Source organism: Zeus faber, assembly GCF_960531495.2.
Source record: "Zeus faber genome assembly, chromosome: 15".
Lineage (NCBI taxonomy): Eukaryota > Metazoa > Chordata > Actinopteri > Zeiformes > Zeidae > Zeus > Zeus faber.
This window is the reverse complement of record NC_137194.1, coordinates 18,853,349-18,878,798: the sequence shown is the minus strand read 5'-3', so window position 1 is coordinate 18,878,798 and position 25,450 is coordinate 18,853,349. Positions and strand designations below refer to the sequence as shown.

The 25,450-nt window shown below is 44.2% G+C and overlaps 2 protein-coding genes across 2 annotated transcripts; both read right to left on the bottom strand.

Annotated features, from left to right (window-relative positions):
- Positions 1-19,345: 19,345 nt before the first annotated feature.
- On the bottom strand, positions 19,346-22,943 carry LOC307240927 (ADP-ribose glycohydrolase OARD1-like). The gene is given in 6 exon segments (XM_080014841.1): positions 19,346-19,524; positions 19,527-19,630; positions 20,778-20,890; positions 21,235-21,293; positions 21,529-21,694; positions 22,645-22,943. Coding segments are annotated over 6 exon segments (528 nt in total). The 5' UTR covers positions 22,690-22,943; the 3' UTR covers positions 19,346-19,483.
- An 879-nt stretch (positions 22,944-23,822) lies between these two features.
- On the bottom strand, positions 23,823-25,062 carry guca1b (guanylate cyclase activator 1B; the record flags this gene model as incomplete). Its single annotated transcript, XM_080014846.1, has 4 exons — positions 23,823-23,947; positions 24,190-24,304; positions 24,442-24,591; positions 24,859-25,062. The coding sequence occupies 4 exons, from the start codon at positions 25,060-25,062 to the stop codon at positions 23,823-23,825; spliced, it is 594 nt and encodes a 197-aa protein (XP_079870972.1).
- Positions 25,063-25,450: the final 388 nt, after the last annotated feature.

Genomic DNA, 25,450 nt, shown 5'->3' with positions numbered 1-25,450 from the left:
AGAAAGTACAAATTCAAGATTCACTTGTGTTTGGCCACAGACCTACCTCAAGTAAATTAGAAATTGCTGCAGCAAATCAATTTTAATGTCCTGCCCTGCGGTAGATAAACTGTAATTGCACCATCAACTGCATTACCCGGTGTACAATGAGCAATGGGGATGCTTTGGCCTCGTGGCATTTTTTTGTCAGTGCTTCAAAAAAAAATAAGTCTGTCCCAGCTCACCTCTTTTAAAGATGTGCCATTTTTCCTTTCTTTCTTTTTTTTCCCAAAACCACTGTTCATATATTGTGGTGATGGGCTCTACATCCCTCCAACCAATAAGACCTTATGCGCAGCAATAAGTCTCTCCACTCGCCAACTAGGAAAAATGATAACTTTATATTGCTGCCCTCTTGTGTATATACTTTATATATATATATATATATATATATATGTATATATATATATATATATACATATATATATATATAGTACCAGTGTACCTATGGCACCACAAAACTCAACATCAACTCTCCTGCCAAGAAACACGAGCGATTGGACATTAGACCGGTGGAAATCTGTTCTATGGTCTGATGAGTACAGATTTGAGATCTTTGGTTCTTTGCAAGACGCAGAGAAGGTGAACAGAGCAGTGCATGTGTGGTTCCCACCACGAAGCATGGAGGAGGAGGTGTGACGGTGTGGGGGTGCGTTGCCGGTGACACCATCAGCGATTTATTTAGAATTCAAGGCACACTTAATCAGCATGGCTACCAGCACACTCTGCGGTGGTACGCCATTCCATGCGATTTGTGCTTGGTGAGACCATCATTTGTGTTTTAACAGGACAATGACATACAATAACCCGAAACACACCTACAGGCTGTGTAAGGGCTATTTGACGGAGAAGGAGAGTGATGGACTAGATGGACTAAAACTTTCGAGTAGTGCTGTCTTGTAGTTTAGGAATTGGGGCATAATTTTTGTGAAGATGCACCCTGATGAACCCAAATCTACATACTGTACCAAACATAATTATCAGGGTATCGTTTTTCATCTAGATGCACATAATTAGATGAGTGTATTTATTTTTTTTTGGGGGGGGGGGGGGGGGCACAGATTGTTGCAAAGGCAAAAGGAAATAATAAAAACACTCCCTCGAAAAAGAGGCTAGACTTCAATGTCTCTGAATTAGATGCTTCCTGAGAGCAGTGTAGCACTGCAAAAACAACCCAATGCCCAGGGGACCTATAAACCCTTAATAAATGTCAAGTAAGTTATAGTAATGTTGTCCTCCGCAAGCGGCTATTTCGCTCGGACAGAGGCTCTCAGCATTAGAAACCACATTACCTCCAGAGATCTATCTTTAGCCAGGGGAGCAGAGAGCTCAGGTTGAGGTCCTTTCTCGTGGGCCAACCTTATCATTTCCGTCATGGAACTTCTATCTATCCCATATTGTAAATGTAATACCGTGTTACAGTTCTGAAACTACAATACCAGAGTTGTGGAGGCTGTCTCTTGCTTACTTTTTTGTATATGCAGGTGTGTATAATATACAGAATAGTATAATATGTAATATACTGCATAGTGTGGATAGTATATTAGTATATAAGTCACCTCTGAACTGAAGGGAGGTGGATATGAGGAGCTACTCAGTAGAAAGTCGATGTTTTTCGTGCCTCTTGTGATGTGGTCACAGAACAGTGTAGGACAAATGACAGACAATCCGCAAGAGGCAAAGCGAGTGGCAGCTCATTCACCTTCCCAGTGTGGGTGAACTCCATTAAAAAAAAAAGGGAGAAAAGGACCAAATCTCGAACTGCTACCCCACCGGCCAAACACGCCGGAAAAAAAACCAAACACATAGACTTCGTCCCACAAGCCACTAAGCGTCCTCGTGCCGCAACAGAAATAAAATAGAATAAAAGTCTGGATTATCATTATGGTAATCAGGGTTAATTTGCATGAACCGCTGTGTATTTATCTGTGAAACATACTTAAAAGGAGTGATGATGCAAACACAGAAAGTTAGGAAATGATTTACGACAGGTATTAGAAAAAAACAACATTGGTCTAGAAAATAATTGCGAATAAATTTAAAGCACGAGAGCGGTAGTAGGCAACTGGGTATACTTAGCAACTTCCACGGGCTGATAAAATGACGAAATGAACCGCTGTTTCCCTAAGTACTTCACATTAGGAGTTGTTATTTGCCACCGAAAAGGTTCAAATAATTTGCGCACATTCTATGAGTCCCTGGTTGTCGGGGTAGTAAGTAAAAAAAACAAAAACGATACCTAGGTAATCTATACATCCAAATCTATACGTTTACGTACAGCTTAGCCACACAGTATTTACTCAAACGAGGCGGTGTTCATAAATGTGGGTCCTCGTGTGACAAGTGTGTATCACAAGATTGCATGACAGGATGGATTTATCAGCTTCTATTTTCCGCGGAAGATAAGCATGAATACGAGCTCTCACCTGTATCTTTCCAGAGCCAATGTCACCTGCGTGACGCCAAGCTTTGACCCGAAAGCGTCGCGATAATTAACACTGCGATCAATTGTAACGTAGACAGAGAGTCTTTTTCAATTAAGCTTTCATTAAAAACCAAATTAGGTAGTGACCTTCCAAACATACTTGCACAGGGAAGACCAAAGAAAGGCAAAGACGTGTACTTTTAACACCCTCATTCCTAATTAAAATAAAGAACTCTTATCGTTCAAGGGCCTCTTTTACCGTCGCAAAACGCCACCATGTATCATCACCGAGGTGGTGCTAGGATCCTAAAAGTACCTCGTTATTAGTATCAATGTTTTTCCAGTACGACTTGAAAAGTGGGAATAAGCTGGAAGGCCTCTTTGCGCGGAAGTTTATTTTTTCAATGATTTATTTATTTCCCCGGGTACGCAGCAGTCTGGGATTAAATTGGGCTGTTAGGTTGTAATGAACAACAGCTGCGAGGTTTATAGTATACGGATTGGTGGCCTATAACAGTTAACCTACAAAACAAGTTAACCCAAAGTGAGGAGGACATCTGGGACATTATGTCGTTATTAAAAAAAAATAAAATCCTAAATATCATAAGAAGTGCACAGGGATAGAACGATAATTATGATAAAGGTATCCCAGACCCAGCCATTAAAATCCAATATAACCCAATGTGTCTCCTCAATACCAATAGTTTACTTGCGCGAGAGGCTTGACCCTCAAAATAACGTTGTGACTTTTGCCGAAGGGGGCACGGTGAGAGAGGCGGCAACGGGGGCCGAGGGACGTGGCCGTAAAAGCACCTGCCCTCGCATAGCCTTGTAATCTGAGAGGGGAATCAACAATCAATGACGCGAGAGATGAGACAAGACCAATCGATGCCCGTTAGGAACACCTCGGTAATTGTGCACTTATCAGTTTCCCGCAGCTAACCGCGATGAACTTTTAGGTGCATAAAGCAAATGACCGTTTCCAAGATACCATCAAAGGTCATGTTGAAATTTCTGCTTCACGTCGTTCGTGTTCCTCGGAAAGAATCCCAGAGTTTTGCTGTTGCCCATTTGGCTCAGGTCCGACGTCTAACATTACTATTGTGATCCGCTTTTATTAGCTATTGGCTATTTAACCCGATTTTTCTATTTTACCTGACGTAGGCGTAAACTGCAGTCTGTTTTTTGCTGTGACCCCTCAACATCATAAGGACCATCATCTCTTTCCCCCGTATAATAATTCCATCTCTGCGGTGCGACTAATGTTACCTCTTGTTGAAGGCCCTGCTGACAAGGACCGTGATGTACTGTCTGTTGGACTAATAATGACAAAAGTCGCATTGGCGAAAAAGCACCTGCTAAATGATGCAACGCAATGCAATCAAAGAATCAATATGAAGACGCTGCCGTACCCAGCTCCGCAGCGTACGCATGCGCTCGTGGTTGAACATCATCTGATGTAGAGGTGAGTGAAATAAGAAGAAATTCCTATATAAAAAAAAAAATGACAAAATCCAATCCGACCATCAAACTTCTCTGAATCTAAATAGAAATCATTACATTTAACGTCGCGCCAATTTAAAATCGCCGTCAAAAGAGACGTGAATAAATGCCCTCACAATGTGAAATCGGACTTTGACTTTGCACCCTCTGCCCAAAAAAATCCATTCCATTCACAATATGTTAATTCCTATAGTGACAGTATTGTATCAATTATTCAGGAGGAGAAAAGCTTGCAAAAAATAGTGCACCCCCGGCTAGGCAGCAGTAAATCAGTGCACACACACCATCTGCTGCTTGTCAAAGCCAATGGTGGCTGTGTGCATAGGAGAGTGACGGAGAAACAACAGTGATGGAGCATATAGGTGGATTTAAACTCAAATCATGTTAGGGGAGCTTGCACGTTGGTTAAAATTGAGATGATAAGGAAAAGAATGTTCTCTCTGCTTAACTGTAAACTGACACACTGAGGAAAAGCTTGTTTTGAACTTTGCAAAAGTAAAATAGGGTATTGCATATTATTTTTTTTATAAATATTATGCATCTCCCCTCTGGATGCAGGTGACACTTCCAAAGTGTTTTAAGATGGAATGAAAGAAAATGAATATAGATATATATTTGCTTAAAAGTAAAAATGATTTTAGTTCAATGACTCCTCCAATTGGAGCTACAATAAAAATAAATGTCCTGTAATTCAAATATTAATAACAAATGTATTTGATTCTGAGGACTAACAGCTGACAATTCCTTCGATTTTCTTGCGGGGACATACTGTTGGCTGGATATTTAAAAAAGAAACACTCTTGATCACCAGCCATCCTCAAATTAGGTGCAGCAAAAATTTAAACACATGATTTTCAGAAGACTATAAGAATATCTCCATGGACACCATGTTCAAAATGAGCGTTTTCAGAATTGGACTTTGGGGCTTTATAAATAGCTTTGATTGAATCGTTTTCTCATTGCCATTCTGCATTCCTTTTGTTTCTATCAAAGGAATCATGCCTTGGTCCAACAAAACCTCACAAAATCACAGAGGGTTCTTATCATGATAAGAACTCTGTATGGTTCAGTTATTCACTCATTTCATGAATTATTGTTCTTTTTGGGGAAAGCTCTCGTAATACTACCAATATAAGGAAATATTGTGACAATTACTGACAGGAACACTAATTATTTGTATTTTTTCCCCATAAAATATCAGATAATGGAAAGAATAGTGAATGGCGTTTAATATGTTTGCCTTCTGTTTTTCTTCTTTTAAGGATTGGGATACGATCAATACAACACCAACACTTCACATTATTAAATTCATTTATAGGTAGCTCGGCTGCCAGCAGGAGTTGGATTTACTGACATAAATAACTTGTATAGCATCGTTGTTAAAACCGCAGGTCTTTAGAGGCCGCCATGTTAAAAACAGCGGCTTCTCAATAGAAACAAACTGCGACCACCGCAGGCAGTACGCAGGCGGGGGGACCTTGTAAGGCTGTGTGGGTGACAGATCTTCGAATATGTGTTATATAGCTTTGAGATAATTTAACCCAAGGGGAGAAATTAACATGAAGTTTCAAATACTATAGATTTTTAGCAGCTTTGCTCTGACCCATCGTCATTTACATGTAAAAAGACAAGGTCTTACCAGTTCAGCAACCAGCCAGTAGGAGGCCGTGGTGAGACTAACCTCCTACATGGCTTCATTCACCCCCTGGTTAGATTCAAACTGTTTTCTTTTAAAAATTAAAAAAAAAAAGTTTATTTAAAATGCAAAGCTGTCTTGGCTTCCACACTGCATTGCTTTTGAGATTCCATTTTGGCATTATTTTTTTCCAATTTCTATTCTGAAAGGAAAGAGGCTGAAAAACGTTTTGTTTTTTTTGTTTGTTTTTTTGTGGAGGCAGGTTCTCTAACCTTTCAGCAGAATCCTTGGAGACAAGATAACAAGAAAAATGTCAATTCCCATGCGTGTAAGTGTATCTTTGGAACGGCACTATGCAGTTTAGAGTCATATTCCTTAAAGGGATGCACATGCCGGAGATGGCAAGGTCAATACCTGAGCTGGGCTGCATAACACCCAGCTCATCTGGTCATTTCTTCATGCCATGTCACTAACCTCCATGCCATTTGAGATCCCTCACTCCCTGTTGCTTTGCTGTCACTCCCTTCCGTTCACCTGGTCCCCCCCCCTGCAGCTCATTCCCTTGTTAGTCCCTCAGTATAAATGCCAGTCCACTTCCTTTCGTCCCCTGCCAGATTCTCTCTTGCATTATGCTGAACTTTCCCGCACTACAACCTGTTTCCTGTACCTTCTGTCCGAACCTCTGCCTGTTCCCCGGACCCTGTTTCTGTGCCTGTTTCCCAAGATCCTGATTCTCTGCCTGTTCCCTGGACCCTGATTCTCTGCCTGTTTCCCTGGATCATGATTCTCTGCCTGTTTCCCTGGACCCTCAGTCTCTGCCTGTTTCCCTGGACCCTGAGTCTCTGCCTGTTTCCCTGGACCCTGTTTCTGTGCCTGTTTCCCAAGATCCTGATTCTCTGCCTGTTCCCTGGACCCTGTTTCTGTGCCTGTTTCCCTAGATCCTGATTCTCTGCCTGTTCCCTGGACCATGTTTCTGTGCCTGATTCCCAAGATCCTGATTCTCTGCCTGTTCCCTGGACCCTGTTTCTGTGCCTGTTTCCCTAGATCCTGATTCTCTGCCTGTTCCCTGGACCCTGATTCTCTGCCTGTTTCCCTGGACCCGGAGTCTCTGCCTGTTTCCCTGGACCCTGATTCTCTGCCTGTTTCCCTGGACCCTGATTCTCTGCCTGTTCCCTGCAGGATATGTTTGCCTTCTCTGACTGATCTCCTGGATTTGACCCCTGCCTGTTTTTTGGAGAAAAAAAAATCTTGTAGAGTTCTTACTGTACCTGATTGTTTTTGTGTTGCGCTTATGGGTTCCCACTCCAATCTGTTCTGATTCAGTGAGTGTAGCATCGCCTGGGTTTCCATGAACTACATGCACGCATTGAATCACTTTTACAGCACACGGTGGAACTATTTCGATAAAATACTGTTCTAGCTTCCCAAAGCAACTGTTAAAACAAAATGCCTTACATAAAAAGTATACAGCGCTCCACTGGAGGCACAAGAGGTCTTTTATTTCACTCTTACTATTTTTTCCGTCGTCTTGATAAGAAATTAAAAGGACTGCGTTTATAAAGGGCAAACTGAGTCACATGCAAATTAAGTATTTATGGCACTGCCATGTCAACAGACTGTACAAATGGAAGGAACCTTAAAATGGAACACAGTACACTTTAAAAGGATAGATGACTGTAGGAAGGATTGAAGTGATACCGAAATCAAAGGATGATGCTAATTAGGGTTTGGCCATGTAGTTTTAGCCTCCCCGGCATTCAACCACTGTGGTTCTTTTAATGAATTAAACGTATGGGTGGCTGCCATTTGAGGCTTGATGCAAGGCAGCAATGAGATCAATATAACTGGATCATAGGAGGCCCATTATGACGGCTGAGGTGCATTCCTCAGTTAAATCAATCTTACCCCCGTTCTGAGTTTTCCCTTTCTATATATTCCTCTGACTATTTTTAGGAAGAGGCCTCTGCAATTTTTCAGGGTGGAATGGCCAAATAAATTATTTATCATTCTCTTTTAAATCATGTCTGCCAAGTTGGGAGAGGAGGTTTTTTTTTTAATCAAAGAACCAATGACCTTAAACTCCAACTTAAAAGTCCCTTAGAAGGATTTTTCAAAGCAGGACAGGAAACCAAATCACTTCCCGGGCAACTGGTGGTATATTTCAAAAGTTCTGTTCATTTCATAGTCCAAGACCAAGATCTTGAGATAATGTTAACTCCAATCTGTGATGTACTTAATCAGAATGCCGTTTCATTAAGAAATTACTCCATGACAGCGAGTGAGTTGTGAATAAAACATATTGAAATGGTTTTGACTGTGAAGTAGGTTGGTCCTGAACTGAATTGGAAACAAAACTTGATCAATGGTAATATTTTAGAAAATGTATTAATGAAATACACTATCTTTCGTTGATCCACCCCTGGAAGGGATCCAATCAAATATGGAGTTAATTTCCGTTTGTTTATCTGGTTTTTGCCTCCTGAGCGTTCAGATGTTACACAACTGCTCTCAATTCAGAGCAACCGAAGCAGCCTCGCAGCAGCAAACAGCAAGCATTCCGCTTTGAACATGAAACATTTTGACACATGAAATCGCAGCCATGAAGAAATGTGAAAATGCCATCAATGGCAAACAATAGACGAGCCTCGAGATCCTCCAACTGGTGATTTGAGAAACGTATACGGCTCAGAAAAGTGGCATTTGACCGCAGATTGTTCTTGTGATTATAATGCGCTGGCTCTAATGTGAGGATGTAGTCGGCGAGATTAGTAGTGTCCGGATCTATAGTGTATATTGAATATCGTGTTGCTCCTGCAAGGCCCAACTATTACCAAGCAAAAGAGGAAATGGATTTCCGCCACCCAGGGCTGAAAGGAAGGGAACCTGAGCAAATTATTGCCAAGTCAATACAGGCTCTTTTGGGACAATTCGAATGGACAAGGTTTCTTCTTCTTCAAAAAAAAAAAAATCTATAATGATTTTTGAAATGTATCGAACATACAACATCTATTCCTAGAATCCATTAGGCTATTGTTACATCGTTTTTTCACATGCAGTCAGAATCAAAATGGTTCCACCAAATGGAACGGAACGGAAGTCTCCTAGAAGCATTTTTGTTTGATGACAGGCAATGGCACGACGACCGGGAGCGGAAAGAGCTGAGGGGTGGACACTTCCTTTCGGATTTCAGTGCAAGTCTTTCGGCTCCACGAGACACTTCGAGTGACCCGTCACTCACCGGTTGTTCATTCAGGTTTTCCGGACTGCAAAACCAACTTTGGAGGGTCCGAGTGTGGTGCTGTGGAGAAGTGTGTCGGATTAAATCTAAAGTGTTGCCGTGGGAAATCTTTGCCTCGCCATGTCATAAGACTACTGTATCATTTCCCTTCATCATGTTCCAATATGTTGTACACACAATATATAACAGTCCGAATATGTTCGATTATATTTCATGACTTTATAGACTTATATATTAACTGCTTGTGGTCAAGGTTTAAAGCACTCGATGTGTTATAAAACAAGTTAAGCGTCTCGTGCCCCAACACGGGAACGCTTTTTGTTAAAAGCCCCCACATGACTTTCCTCTGAACACTGTGTTCTTCGTCTGCACGCTGACCTCCATATACTCACAGTTAATTGAAGTAACCTTGTCGTCACAAAGCCATTCACTGTCCTCAAAAAGAGACGTTCCTCCTTCCTCCGCTCTCGTCGCGCTCTTTCGTCCTCTCTCTGGCGAACTTCACGTTGTGTGCTTGTTATGTCCGGCCCGGCCGGCCCGGCCGACGCAGCGTCCCTCAGATGCCCGGTGTAACAGCACATAATCTCCAGCCGAGTGGAAGTTTGACGTCATTATAGCGTGTTAAATGTCTTGTAGCTAACATGCCATCATAATCAGACCGATTTCAAAGCCTATGTTTATTTTTAAGGGGACATAATATTAAAAAAACATACTTTTTCAGTGCTTGTGTACATACTTTTGGGTCTCTGATGGGGACTACTAACGCACAAACTGTGAAATAAGACAACCCAGTCGGGGTTTTTTTTGTGGGCTTCCTATTTCAGAAAAGCATGTGATTCAACAAGCCGTTCAGATTTGCCTCCCTCTCCTATGTCAAGTGGGGGCTCATTAGAATGAGAACCGCCCCCCCCACCTGAGTATCTCCACCCGCGGCTTCACAAATACGTAGCGCCGGACGTGCTAGAGTTATGCTGAGGCTGAGAGCTAAGCCTGGGAGGTGCTCTGTTTTCGGCTGCACGGACCAGCAAAATCTTTTCAAAGGAAGAGGAATCGCCAGCGACTGTCCGTGACAAAACTGCAGACAGGGCAAATGTAAAAGAAAAAAAAAGTTAAAAAGAATCGTGTTGTGTGTTTCTTTTGCCATTTGGCACTGGCTAACGCTAACAGCTGAGGCATACCTGTCAACCATCCCTTTTTCCCGGGATTCTGCCCTATTTTACCCTTCCCTCCTGCTGTCCCGACATTTAAATATCTACATAAATCTCTTGTAACGTTGACGGTAGGCTGCGCCACACGATCAGAGCCATCAGAGCCATCTCCACTCCGCGATCCGCTGGGGATGGGGACCTCAGAGACCTATATGTATATATGTATTTGTTAATAAAAGGAGTATAATATTGGACCTTTAAAGGAAGAAATTCACGGAACAAAAGAACGGTCTCCATATGGATTCTAAATTATAGCGATGACTTCATACAAAGCAGATGCACGGAGGCTACATACTCCACATGATAACCCTTGCACCATCTAGGGCCTCCACCTTTGGGGTTGGCGTCTATCAGCATTTACTCGCAGCCGATAGTGCTGGGGTTCTAATTTAAGCAGCTCTCAGGAGACTAGAATGAGCTTGACACGACATCACAAGCTTCCTGGCACCGGGAGGCTCCTGGCAGGCACAGGGTGCAAGTCAAATGGCCCCGCCTTCATTTTGATGTTGAGTAAATGTCGACCCACAGTACCGGTGGTCAGAAAACATTACGGAAGAATAGATGGATTTTTTTATGAAAGATGACAGAAGTATTGCGTGAAAGTAGGATGGTCTGGGGAACGTGACAGGGGTGTGATAGGAGTTCTGTGATATGGACAAGGACACCGACCGCGTTGTCCTGGAGACAGGGGCGCCAAAAATGCCTCCCGCCCTGAAGCTCGCAACCGTCGTGCCGTGTATGCGGTAGCAGAACAATGACCACACCACGCACCCAAGACTGATCGCTATAGATGAGCATTTGGTCTTTTTTCAAACACGCTATACACGCTCAAGTCACGCATTATGTACATGTGCCGAGCAGAACAAATGTCTGCTAAGGAAGATCGTTTGTTCTGCAGGCAAGTGGAGGTTATAAATAAAAATGAGGGGAGAAGATGTTAAGAAGGGACATAAAGACAAAGCAGAGCCTAAAGGCAGCATAATGTTTATATGTGGACAGCACAGGGAAAAACATGGGAATTTGCGCGGGGGGGGGGGGGCAAAAAGGCGGGCAGAGTAAATAAGACCGATCCATTGATAAAAGGGTTTTTTGCCCAGGTAGAGCAGATCCGGGTTACACCAGATGTGTCACACAGAAAGCTGTTTTGCCACAAATTGGGTGATTAACAGTCGGGGGAGCTGGTGCTGAGGCAGTTGGCCGGGGGGACGCAGCTCACTGGAGAGTGATTGGCTTTGAGGGCTGAGGGGACCAGATGGGACTGGGACACGGGTCTGTACCAAACAGCTGAATGGGCTTTCTGGGAAAATTCATCCTAATTTGCCACCCTGTATGTCCGAGCAGTTAATCCATCGCTCTGATTGGACGTTTTAGACGGAATCACATTAGCCCCGGCCTTTGGTTTTGCTTGTTTTTGCAGGCGGAATATGTCACTAATGTGCTTGTCTTTGGACAGCGTGCATTTCTTAAACAGTGGTTTCATACATAAGCGTGTCGGTGTGTTCCAGCGTTGCAGCAGCCTGCGCTTGGCACCACGTTAGCCCCGCCCCCGGCTCCTCCCCCTAAACATTAATTATGCAGCTCAATGCAGCACTCCGAATCTCTGCTGGAGCTCACCCACACTACAATACTCTGCCTCCTCCGTCTCTCCCGCTCTCTCTTTCACTCTCTTAGACACACACCGACACGGCATCTGTTCCTACTTCCACTTTGTTGAATAAATGCCCGCAAATACACAAAATAAACCCGACACACGCAGAGACTGTGCTTTTCTCTGAAGCATCACCATCGCATGGAATTAATTGCTTTCCAAATGCTTTTGAAGACAGCTATGTTCCTCAATGGTAATATTTAAGATAAAATATTAGCATCAGTGAAAATATTTTATGTATTTCTTAAATACATAAAATATGTATATATTTTTTTTATTTACCAGTCTGACTAAAGCCACTTTTAATGTTACCATAGGGCATGTATATCATGCAAATATAGGGTATATATGTTTTCAAATATAGGACGGAGCGTGCATCATTTCCAGTGAATTTCCTGCTTTTATCATAATTTCTTTATGAAAGGGGGTACTACTGCTGAGGTAGCAAATACAATTTATCAGCAAATATCAAAACCCTGATGTTCATGCAAATCCTGAGATTAAGTAAAGTATTTACCTTATTTGACCATGTGTAAACGCACAAAATGGCTCAAACCACCTGGCTTGCCGGGCGTAATTGCGCTAAGCACTAGTGTTTGTGTTTGTTTGTGGATCAGAGCGGGCCACGACACCGGACCTGGTCACAGGAGAGTCTGCAGGACACCATCTGAATCAGCTGCATGGGCTCAAATAAGCAGAGGGGGAAGGAGAAAACACACAACAAGGGGAAGCTCTGGCGCCTCAGCTGTTACCTCGGAGGCAGGCAGTGGGATGGAAATGTAGTAACTGTCTATGGAAGCAGAAACGCCTTCATTTCCTGGAGTCTTAACGCGATCAAGATTTATTTCTAATCTGCAAGCATGAGGGCGAGAGCAAGAGAGAGAGAGCAAATCTTGCTTGACCAAATCAGCCTTATACTGATGATTTACGGATTACACTATAATATCATACTCTATAATAGTATTGGATCATATCTGTATAATAACATATACATTTATATAAATATACATATATAAATACATATTATATATACATATACATTATGAATATATTGATACAATTTTACATTTGTGTATATATGTATTTACATGTATATATATATGGAAATATAGATTGTGTATGTACATGTATGTACATATAATACATACAGTATATAGTGTTAGAGTTATCTTAATATTTTGTACTATATATACATATAAATATAGATGTATATCTGTAGATATACATATATATATGTTCTGGCATATGTACAAACATATACACAATAAATGTGTACATTTATTTATTTCTATTTTTTATCCTGTATTTACCCTCTTTCTTTACACATGGCTTGTGGTGACAGTTGGAGTGCAGGTGTTCCTGCTTATCAGACCATGGTATCGGTGTAATCTTGTCTCGCGCCGTATACAAAATGTCGTCGTCCAAGGCTGAACTGAAAACAAACAAGCTCGGGCTTTTCTTTTTCTTTTTTTTTTGTCCAGGACTCACACTGTTTGTCCTCCCACTGCGGCCGTTTCAGCTCGTTCAATACGGTCTCTGTCTGTGTTTGCAAAGATACTACGGGTGGAACAAAAAGCCAAACACCGGGACAGATGTTCCTAATGAGGAAAACATTGACAGGGAATGCGCGGCCAATATGGCCATTCTGTCGGTACTGAATGAACAGGAGGCAATGCACGCGTACACACACACACACACACACGCGCGCACACACACGCACACGCACGCACGCACGCACGCCCGCACACTCCCCATAGGACTGGCTTCTCCGGCGTGAACACCGCCTCGTCCACTTCTCTTTTTAAAGAGCGGTGCGTCGCGCTCGGCGGCAGGTTAAGAAGAGGGGCTCTCTTTATGCCGCTTGCTGTCGGGTCGGCAGGCTGCAGCGGGCGGGGGGGTCTTTTCGTCGCATGTGCGGGGGGGGGGTCTTTTCATCGCACGGAGCCGGGTGGCGAGCACGGAGCGCGCTGCGGGGGCTGGGCACTGCAACGTGCTGCAGTGCTCGCAGCCCCCGCCGTACGCACACCCACCTCCCTGCCCGCTGGAGCGCTTGCTTCTGACACTCTCCCTCCGGCTCACGCTGGCGTCGTTCGTCTTGCCCTCCGCTCTTGACTTTCCTCTCGTGTTCCCTTTTCGTCCTTCCCCGTAGATTTTTCGACCCCCCCTGGATGCCAGTTGATTGTCGTTTCTCTCCCGGCGTCCGACGCGTACCGCGTCGCCCGCGGCCTCGTTGCTTCCCTCTTCATTGAAATGATCTCATCGCACACACTTCACGCAAACACGTGCGCGCATCTCCACACGTAATCCCCGCTCCCCGACTGTGTGATGAAGTGGCTTCTCCGTGGTTTTCATAAAGGCGCACTTGTGCTATTCTCTCAACCCGACGAATTCACCGATGTGTCTTGATGGGTTTTTTTGGGTTTTTGTTTTTTTTAGCGCCTTCACCTTGAATGTCACGGACTGTCCTATCGCCTCCGCTTGGAGTTGTTGTGTGTGTGTGTTTTTTTTTTCTCTCAGTAAACAGTGAATGATCAGAGGACATTACATTTGATGGCCCCCTCCTTCTGACTCAACGAGCTTTTGTAATTCTGCTAATTGTTACCGTGCAAGCTCCGCCATCAGTAACACGGACGCGCTAAACGGCCGCGCGTCACGCAGCGTGTCCCGCTGACGAGGATGCGCGAGGACAAGACTCAGATCCGCCAAACACGACCACAGAGAATTACATAACGCACCTGCAGAGGTGCAGGGGAGAAAAGCAGCGCACGGAGGGGGGGGAGGTTAAAAAGACCCCTAAAAGACCAACCGACCGTGAAAGTTCTCCAGACAGTATTATCTCTCCCCAAATTGCTGAAAAGAGACAGCTCATATGGAGAGGAGCGCTGTTGTGAGTGCATTCGATTTCAAGAACTCCGGGTCCAAATGTGAGATAGTGGCTTATTTCATCTGTATACACTGATGATTCTATTTCATGAGAAGTACTTCAACCTCCTTTAGAGATTCCAGTGGCTCTCTCTCTCTCTCTCTCTTTCTCTCCCCCTCTCTCTGGGGGGGCTGTTGTTTTGTTGATGGTGTCCACAGAGAAAAAGAAATGGGGGCGATGGGGTCGGTCTCTCTCTCTCTCTCCCTCTCCCTCCCTCCCTCCCTCCCTCAGAATACAGTCTAATTCGGGAGAAGAGCGAGGTGCCTCGTCTGGGCTCACCCACAGGAGCTGGTGCTTTTCTAACCGTGACTTTTTGAACGACCCTCTTCGCGCGCTCGCCCCGCCGCCCGCTGTGGTTCTTCCTTCGCAGCCGCAACCCCCCTTAACCATGACAGGGGGGGAAAACAATGTTTTGCGGCACAGCGGGTGTCCGTACAGTGCGACCGTATAAATGACGTGTTTGATATGTCGACTGGAAATGGTCGCTTTCAAGGCTATTAGCGCCCATTCAGCTTTTCAGGTTATTTGCTGGAATCAAATGTCACCGTCTCCTCCCTGCTGTTTGCACATCCACGCAAACCGTCTAATGTATGCGCATAGGAGGTTGCCAACGCGGTTTCGTGTTATTGCAAACAAAGCTCCTGCGAATTCCGTTTTTGATAATGGTGTTGAGCGGGGGAACACTTCATTACACAATTTGATGCGATACTTGACGTGTTGTCAGGAGCGTGTTTTCAGGGTAGAGGTAGGCGCCGGTGTCTTCCACGGCTCATTCTAAGGCGCGCCGTGTTCTTGGAAGGGGGAGAAGCTGTGTGAATAATGAAGAATTATTTCTGCAAGTCTTCAACACACACACACACACACACACACACACAGAGCTAAATGATGAACACGCACGCACACACACACGCACACAACTAGGGGCATCATCCGACGGGGGCTGGAGAACCTCCACAGAAAGTACAGCAGGTCAGTCGGGAGCTGTTCTCAACACAAGCTTGGGTTCCAAGTCTCTGCTGGGGCTCTGTCCGGAGTGCTGATTTATGAAACAGTGCCAGTACATCCTGTATCCCCTATGACCGAATGCTACGCCTCATACAATCGTCTAACATCAGTGTTCTTTGTCGTTTTGGTCTCCATTTTGCATAGATTGGCGCCTGAGGGTCAAATCATCAGTTACTTTATCTTGTCCGAGCAATGTCAAAGCATCAACGCTCACACAAGAGCGGGGACAGACACTTCACCCACCCACGCAAAATAAACCAACTTTAGTCCAGTGCAATGTACCTCCTACCCCCACCCCCACCACCATCCCCCATGTTGTGCAGCTTTTCAGAATTTGCCTTGACAGCTTCAGCACAGAAATCAGACAGCGCCCACTGCTGGCCGTTAACACATTATTCAAATGATGAAGGTCAGACATTGAAAAAGGCATGAACCAACAAACGTGAATTGTGTTTCAAATAATGGGAGGAATTTATTAAAATCCAAAGCTCCGGCATTTTAAATAGTCCCTCGCCCTGCGTATCCCAGTGTTCTTGAGCTTTCACTTTTCAGTTATTTTGATGTTACGCTGATTTAGTCATTCCTCACATGTGAAAACGCCGCAATAAACAGATTAAATAATATTTTGTTTTAACGTCCAGTGGTTGAATCCATATCAATCAGCCCAGTTCATGCAATCGGGGACGTGACTTCTGCTGCAGGCTCAGATCGAGGGACGTGTCACAATGGCAGACAAGCAGAAGAAAACTCATTGTGAGACTCAAAGACTTTTTTTTGACGGCGCTAATTTGTTTCTCTTACCTATGCAACCCCAACATGTATGCACTATGGATGGTGATAGGACGGAACTCAAATTCTCTAGAGTCTCTGAGCCCAACAGTCTATGCCATTTACAAAATATATATATATATATCTATATATATATATATACAGATATATATATTTACACACACACACACACACACACACACACACACACACACACACACACACACACACACACACATATATATATATATATATATATATATATATATATATGTTTATAAAGCCCCACACCAATCCTATCTGAGCCGAGGCTGGAAAGATAAACCTATTAAGATAAAAAGAAAGAGCGGCTTTGGGAAGGAAAACCTATGTCAGGGTGCGAGTCAGTGTCGCTGGTTGAATCCCTTCAGCCTGGCCGTGCCTGGATGCTGAGGCAGCTCCGCTCTGGGATGTAATGGGATACTGCAGCACTACAGGACCGTGTGCACAGAAACTTGCCCAGAAGCACCAGGGAGTCCCGCACTAACCTCCCCACCCCACCCCCACCCCCACCTTCCCTCTCTCCCTGCTCCCCTGCTCCCCTCCTCTTCCTCCTCCCCCGCCGCCACATCCTTATAACGTACAAACCAGCGCAACTACAATGGGCGAACGTGTAGAAAGAGGTGAGCGGTGTGCATGCAATTTGAGACACACATGACAACGAGGGAATGGCACGGCAGGCACTGACCAAGACAAAAGAAAAGAGAGAAACAACTTAAAAAAAAAAAAAAAAAAGTCCAGAGCGGAATAAAGCAGCGTACCTTTTATTGCGGCTTGTCGTCCCCCGGACTCACCCCCGATTTTCCTCGCGGGATCCGAGACACTTTTGAAATAGAGAGAAACAAGAGTCAATCTCCTTTTTTTTTTTGTTGTTGTTTTATCTTCCACTTCCCCCCCCCCCTCCCTGTCCAGTTTTAGAAGGACCAAGCCGGGGCTCTGAGACAAGCCCACCCGCTCTAGACGCACCTTCACCCCCGTCTTCACCCTGATACGCACAGCGGCACGCACTCACACGCGCCCCGAGACTGGAGCACCTTGACGGATAAACATCTGCTCGGGAGAGGGATGGGGGGGTGAGGGGAAAAAAAAAAACTACACACACTTCCTCACTCACGCTGCAGCCCCCCCCCCTTCCTCTCTCTCTCTCTCTCTCGCTCGCTCTCTCTCGCCCCCCCCCCCCCCCCCCCCCCCCCCTCTCCTGCTGTCTTTTCTCGCACTGCCTCCTCATTGGCTCCGCCGCTCTTCAGTAACATAAGCTCTCCGCTTTAATTGGAAGGGCGCAGTTTGTGTGGCGCATCGGGAGCCCTCCCTCCCTCCCTCCCTCCCTCCCCCCCTTCCCTCCCTCCCTCCCTCCCTCCCCCCCTTCCCTCCCTCCCTCCCTCCACGGCTCCGTCAGTTCTGCCCTTTTTGTTTTTTTTGCGCTCTCTCTATTTTTTCCCACTAAGTGCCCGTGGACAAGAATGCTGAGCTCTGCAATTCCGCACGCAGCGTGTAAAAAGAAAAAGGAAAAAAGGAAAAAAAAAAAACGGAGTGGGGGGTGGGGTGGAGAGGAGAAGCGTGGAAGGGGGAAAAGGGAGAGTGGGATGGGGGTGGTTTATGAAGCAAATCAATGGGCCGCAGTGGGACAAGCGGACGCGGGGAAAAAACACAGGGCAGATTTACTGTAAGCCACGGTGCGACGGCCACAGCACGTGTGAGGCAAAAAAATATATACACATACATACATACACATACATACATACACATATATACATACATACACATATATATATATATATATATATATATATATATATATATATATATATATATATATATATATATATTAAAAATCAAGAGAGAGAGAGGTTTCCCGGCGCTCACTGCGGAGCGGCAAGGTGGCTCTGCTGCAGTGTGGAGTCTCATTTCCAGGCAAGGAGGAGGAGGAGGAGGGGGGGGGGGGGTGGGGGTGGGGGTGGCAAAGAGGAAGAGCGGAGGCGGGGGTCGGATGCAGCGATGCCTGCACGGGTACAGTCTCGCTACCCTGCCAAGGGATGCGAAGGGAAGCATGAAGGCAGCCGCAGTACACGCAGCAGCTAATGCCTTTTTCCTCATGAATTATTGACGGTGCCCCCAAAGGGGGCGGCGTGGGGGCGGGGCACGGCGAGGCAGCAGACTCGGTCCTTCGTCTCTCTTACCCTCTGCACCTATTGTTGGAACCTTATGGTGGCCACTAACATATAAGTAGCGTTGGGGAAAGCGGATCGGTCTCGCTGCAGTGTTATGTTTGGATGGTTTTACTGCAATCTTATTAGTTGCGTCTAAAGATGGATACCGAACGGAGGTTCCCATCCTGGAGGAAATGTGCGTGGGTTTGACTTTGTGGTGTCCCGCTCCCTGCCCTCGTTTTCCTGCCTTTCATCCCTTACCTCTGGTGGTTCTCTGGGCTTGTTTGAAGTACAATACGCAACGAGATCAATAACCCATCATACAATAGCTATAGGCCACCTGCAGCCGCTCCATTGAGAATACAAAGTTATTTGATACCCAAGCGACAGAGTAAACACTGATTGCAAAAATCAACAGTAATCTCATGTCTTAGTCATAAGTGTGGAGATGCCAAATGCACTCTTGGTCTTTTTTTAAACAACATGCTCCAAGGTGTAAAGATAACCAGAATTGCATGTAAGAATTCATTTTAAAAACAAAAATGGAGTCATTAATGACTAGTAATTATGAGTGGTTTGATTACCCATGATTACCCAACTTCCATATGTTGACTACTGAATATTATCTACACATGTCAGTAAAGGTAAACTAGTCATTTTGAATACTATGATTTGCTGCAGCCTAGTCAGACTTCTAGCAGCTTATGATCAATTCTGCACAAGATGGCCCAGCTTTTATTAAGTGCACAAAAGCACAGATAACGACTTGAGCTGCTGCATGTATTTTATTTTATTTTATAACATTCGTTGGTAACATGTAAACATTCTGGTGCAGCATAATCAGAGAAAGATAGATAACATAGTCATGCATTGACTATTATAACATAGTGAACCTTTTGATCCGTTATTTGTGAAGACGGCGTTTCATCGCCGTGGTCTTGGCTGCTCAGGAAGGCTGTAAACAGTGACAGAGATGCCAGTGTTTTTGAAAACCTGTTCCAGGATCTCAGACACTTTTTCCCACTTCAGGCGATCAAGACCACAGCCGATGCTGTCAGATTAAAGAGAAACACATTTAAATACACTGATAAGGTCAACACATGTAGGACTGGGTGTCCCGAACCAGTTCCAAATTGCCTCTGTAACTGACAAGCCAGCACACTAAAGGTTGCTTTTATTGACGTTGACCAGCTGAATGCCTCTTAAAATAGCTCTGGAACAGTATTTTTCCCCCCTTCGGGTGTTCTGTCAATCCCAATTAATGACAGAATTTGACCTTGGGGTCTCTTGCGTGTTGTGTACACTTTAGGGGTATTGGTGGCAATCCAGCCAAACTGTACTTTTTTTAAAAACGTGGTACAATTACAAAATGTATATAGCGTTGTTATCTTTCAGGATAAATACAGTAGCAATCAATTTGGCAATTCATAAAAGATTATATTAGAAGCAAAAAGAGAATCTGTAAACTCACACCCACAATAGACAGCCCTAAACACCTGACATTAAACATTGAGATAATTTAATCCAGCCAATATGCACAGATGTGTAGTATTTAACAGAGATGGCAGATACCACTTCCAATAGGATATTTTTTCCAAGGTTAATTCTGGCATTACAAAATGAAATTCAAGGGCTTATTTCAAAGTACTTTTTGAACATTATTTTTTCCACTTTCAAGGAAAGCACTTCACACAAAGCAGATAAAATACATTTTCTATGTGATCTTTACAAATTAAAATACAATCTCAGTCTCAATGACACACACACACACACACACACGCACACACGCACACGCACACACACACTTCAAATGTACATTTCCCGGCATAACCTGTCATAAAAGCAATTCTGTAATGTTTTATTATGTTAGGATTTTATTAACAAAACCAGAGGAAATCACAAGGTCTTTTGAGGTACTTCAGCACAAAAGGGGCTATTTTCAAGGATTTTCCAGTACTTACATTTTTTAGGACAAAATCCAAGCTCTTCAGACACCTCAGGGATCTGGCAAGAACCCTGTTTTTATATTTAACAACTGGTAAGCCTTGAATTTGCTATATTTATTGATGCATTCTCTTAACTCAAAAAAACACTTGACTATGTTTTATTTCCCCTTCGAATCAGTGCCATTTCTAGAACATCATTTTGGATTCTCTCATAAATCTTTACTGACATCTCTAAATGATAACGATACAAACCGTGGCATTGAAATTCTGGTTACTCCGTTCAGTTTACAGTGAGACTTCATGTCTTCCAAGCTCCGTTGAAGGGTTTGGTAAGTGGGTTTGTCATTGAACTTTCTCTTTGTGACCTAAAATGCAACGGCAACAATTTACCATTCAAATAGTAGTTGCGATGATTTCATTTATTCAAAGGGACCAGATTTAATCTAGACATGGTGGTAGGGTAATATGAAATGGGGCGATATGGGATATAGGGTGATGTGGGAAAAAAAAAAGTCATATTTCAGGCCTTACATTATGAGAAATCTTAAGTCACATTTAGATTTAATAGCCTGTATTTTATACTACAAAACTGTTTATCGCCATATGAAGAGGTTTTAATTCCGTGTTGGTTGAATAAAATACAATAAACCATAACTTGAATTAACTGAACAGAAAAAAAAAAAAAAACAATTGATGGTGATATACTTACCAAATAATAAACAAATCGCCTGCTTCTTCTCAGTACAGCGCACTGACCCGGCATTTTCTCTGTGGGTGGGGAGGGGGGTAAAAAAAAAAAAAAAATCAAAATCAAAAATAAAAAAGAATGAATGAATGAATAAGTCAGAATACAAGATATTATCGTGACTTTGTGGATAAAGTGGAAAAGATAACTTTCGTTGTTCTGGACAAAGACGACCACACGGGTGAAGACCTGGGGGGGGGGGGGGGGGGATATATACTTTCGACTCGGACTGTTTTATCAAAGTTATGGGTTTCTCACCCTGTCCTTTTAACTCCTCGACGCCACTGTATTTCTTCCGGAACGTGACTGCGATGCCCGCCCCCATGTCGCAGTCCGCACTGATACAGTGGGCCAGCGCCTCGTCGTCGGGACAGGAGAACAGGTCCGCGCTCACGTGGTCCACGCTCCAGCTGTCCTCTGCAGACTGGCCAGCAGGGGGCAGAGTTTAGCAGCGACGTCATTCACCGCGGGGTGACCGCGGCGCACGTCAGAACACACAGGCGACGTCATAAAAAAAATATATATATATATTGAAAATCGGGACAAAAAACGGCCCGATACAAAAAACAAAAAAAAGAAAAATGTAAATGTTCAAAAGAATAGTTTGGAATGGTGCACAGCGGTGATTCTCAACCGTTTTCCGATTGATCTCAATTTGATATGGACCCTATTTGATAAGATTCAAGATTTTTTATTCGTCACATACATATACATACTTCCATACATATATGCAGTGAAATGTAATGCAACGCACCCGGTGATAGCACACAATATGTCCTAGGAAAAAAGAAAAAAAGAAAATAAAATAAAAAGTAGAAAATTCCTTTCTAATAGACCGACTAACTGACTCCTAAAACGTAATACAGTAAGTGGAATACTTATAGAATAAGATAAAAATATATAGAATAAAATACAATAAAAATAATTGAAATAAAATGGAATAGGTAGAAGGAATATGCCTATGTATATACAGATATGTGCATTTAAAGTGGCATGTGAATTAAAGTGGCATGTGAATGTGAATAGTGTGAGGTAGTGTTTGCGATAATACAGCACAAACCTCATAAATAATGATAAACCTCCACGACACGTTTATACAACATTTTAAGAGGGAAAAACATTGAAACTATGATCAAAACAGTCACAATTGTACATTTTACAACGGTCAGGTTGAATTGTTTGGGGTTTGTTTTGGGGGTTATTTCTTTGTTTGGTTTTTGGGGTTGTTTTTTTTTTGCTGGGGAACGCCTGGAACTTTTCCCAAGGGCCCTACGTTGAGAGAACCACTGGGGGGTGTTTTTGGGTTGTTGTTTTTTTAGGGCCCCGCGACAGCTGCAAAAGACCGAAAAAGTCCACGTCAGACGAAGGCTTTACCTGGGCCGTGTCGGAGCAGACCGCCTCCTGCGGGTCGGACGACATCGGCTCGGGATGCGCGGGGAGGACGCTTGCCGGTCAAACGCTGTTCGAACACCGGCGCTCGTCAATAAAACGGAGTCGTTCGGGGGAGTCCTACGCCGTGGTATTGCGTCGAGGCGTGTCGCGCATCATTCTGGCGCCTTCAGCGGCTTGGCGTGCGGAGGGTCCGCTCCAACTCTCTATGACGCCGCCGGTGCTCGTTCGCCGCCGGTGGACGCTCCTGCCGCCGCGCCGCAGCGACTTCACTTCCGTGTTTACGTTCCCCGCGGCTGGTTCCGAACGAGCGTCGGGCGCGCCAGCGCCTCCTGCCGGGGGTTTGGCGGTGGCGCGGGGAGCGCACGGTCGGGTGTGTTCTAAGCGTCGGATGCTCCGGATTCATATGAGGCTCCAACTTCAGTCGAATCCAATCATACGAAAGTCTCGGGTTCGTGTCATGAGGTGTTTGATTGATTTTATTTCGTATCATTTCATCACAAACCGGCCTACAGTAGAAGCAGTTCAATGGCAGCCACACTAAAAGGGTAATGAGCTTCCTTACTTTGACATGCATCACATCATAATTGACTTTAAGCCACAACGAATGGAAAGAATAGACATTTTACAAGCGACTGATAATTGAAGAAAGAAAAACACAGTCTTTCAGTTTTTTTATGTCTTAATCCTATACAAACAATGCATTGACGAAGACGATGATGGGTCAGTAGATTATTAACATTAAAGGAAACAAAATGCAGAAGTGGGAAATCCCAGCAAAAAACGATCGATAATCAAACTTCGACATTATTTGATTCCCAAGATGTCGGCACCATCAGAGAATGTGCAATAATGACTGTGTTGACCATGGTTTCAATGTCGTATCAATGTTATCTCACTAACTATAGCATAGACACCAAATCTTATCCACCAATAAAAATCTTTTCAGATTGGGAGCACAGAGACTAAATCTTATCAGGCGAGGATATGTGGTCTGAAGCGTATCGATTTGAGGGACCTTTATATGAGAACGGTTGAGAGATCACAGAGCGATCACAGAGCGGGGCTTTTGCTTTCTGAACCCGGATCTTCCACCTCTGATCAAAACGCGGCGGGGGGAAAAAAGCGCTCGTGCGTATGTTCACTGAGTCCATATTCCAGGCTCAGAAGTTTGCACTGCGTCGCCGCTCATTCATCCAGTCTCCGGGATTGACGTCCATCTGCAACATCTTCATCACCCACTTGTCCTTTTTCGCCCCGTCGATAAACTCATCCAGAGAAAGCTCTCCTAAAAGGCGGGGGGCCGTGAGAACATCGGGCGTTATTTCTCTTGGAAATTTGCCAATTTTCTTAAATATGTCCTTGTAATAGGCATCTCCAGTATTCACGCAGGCAAGCACTCACACAACGTCCACACAAATAGGCCTACCCAGTGTTCACACCCTGATTACAAAAAGCTGGTTTGTCCAAAAACAATGCCCAAACTAATCATCTTCTCTCACATCAAACATGGCGTATATAAGCACTCACCGTCTCCATTTTCATCCACCAGCTCAAATATCCGGTCAACCACTTGGTCTGGAGTCAGCAAGTTGCATTCCTCATCCAGCTCTCCATGGCAGGCTTTCTTAAGTCTGTATATAGACTGACAAAGGGAAAAAGGTCTTACCCGTATTGTTGCCTGTTTGCTTTTATAACTGCATTTTTCGGGACCGTAGAAAAGAGAATACAGGTCTATTGTAGTTCATGACAAACAAATGACTCCAACTTAGAATGTGTTACCTCCACAATTTCCAGAAGCTCTGTTTTGTCGATGCATCCGCTGCCGTCTTTATCGTACATTTTAAATGTCCATTTAAGCTTGTGCTCTAATTTCCCGCGTAAGACCAAGTTCAAGGCTGCCACGTACTCCAGAAAGTCTATGGTGTTGTCCTTTGTACACGGGGAAAGACAACAGAGCGCGTTACCACAGCGAAGCAGTTACAAACACCTTGACATTTCAAAATGCTGATATGTAGATTGCCTTCAAAAGCAATACACGGGGCATCCAAAAAGTCAATAATAACAAGTCAATGTGTCTGTCTTCTGTGCACATTTCCCATAGACAATCATGCTTTGTGGAACCGTCTACACAAACATGTTGGATTTCAAGGAATTAACGCGCCGGTTTACTTTACACACACTTACAGAAGTACTTACTCCATTTTTGTCAAAGGCCCGGAACATATTTTCGATGTAATCTGCAGCCCCCTTGTTGTCTTTGACGCCGAAGAAGCTCTTGAACTCGTGCATGTAGAGGGTTCCGCTGGGACATTCCACCACAAACTTTTTGTACCACTCCTGCAGTTCGGCCACGTCGATCTCTTTGTCGGAGTCATTCTCCTCGCTCAGACGCTGGCCCATTGTGGAAAACGCGCTCCCGCCGCTACTCTTGTCGTGATGGGGTGTGATATAAGAGCTACATCACATGAAACCCGCGTCCCCGACGGTCACTCCCGATTCTCGGCAACTAAAATCTTGGAAAAAAAAAAAAAAAAAAAAGTCCAAAAGTGACAGCGAAAGCCCGTGGAATCTGAATTGGAGATTGAGCTCCCCTCTCTGTGATGAAGTCGAAAGAAGAGCCTCGGCCCCATACGGATCACATGGTTTTGGAATTAGAAATACAACACGTCTAAATCAATTAGCCTAGGTAGAGATCATAAGAGGATTTTCCGAGCCGTCGACACATGTGTACCGCGGAATGTTTTGCAACTGTACTGCGTGCTGCAATGTCAGTCCATTTATAGGTCTA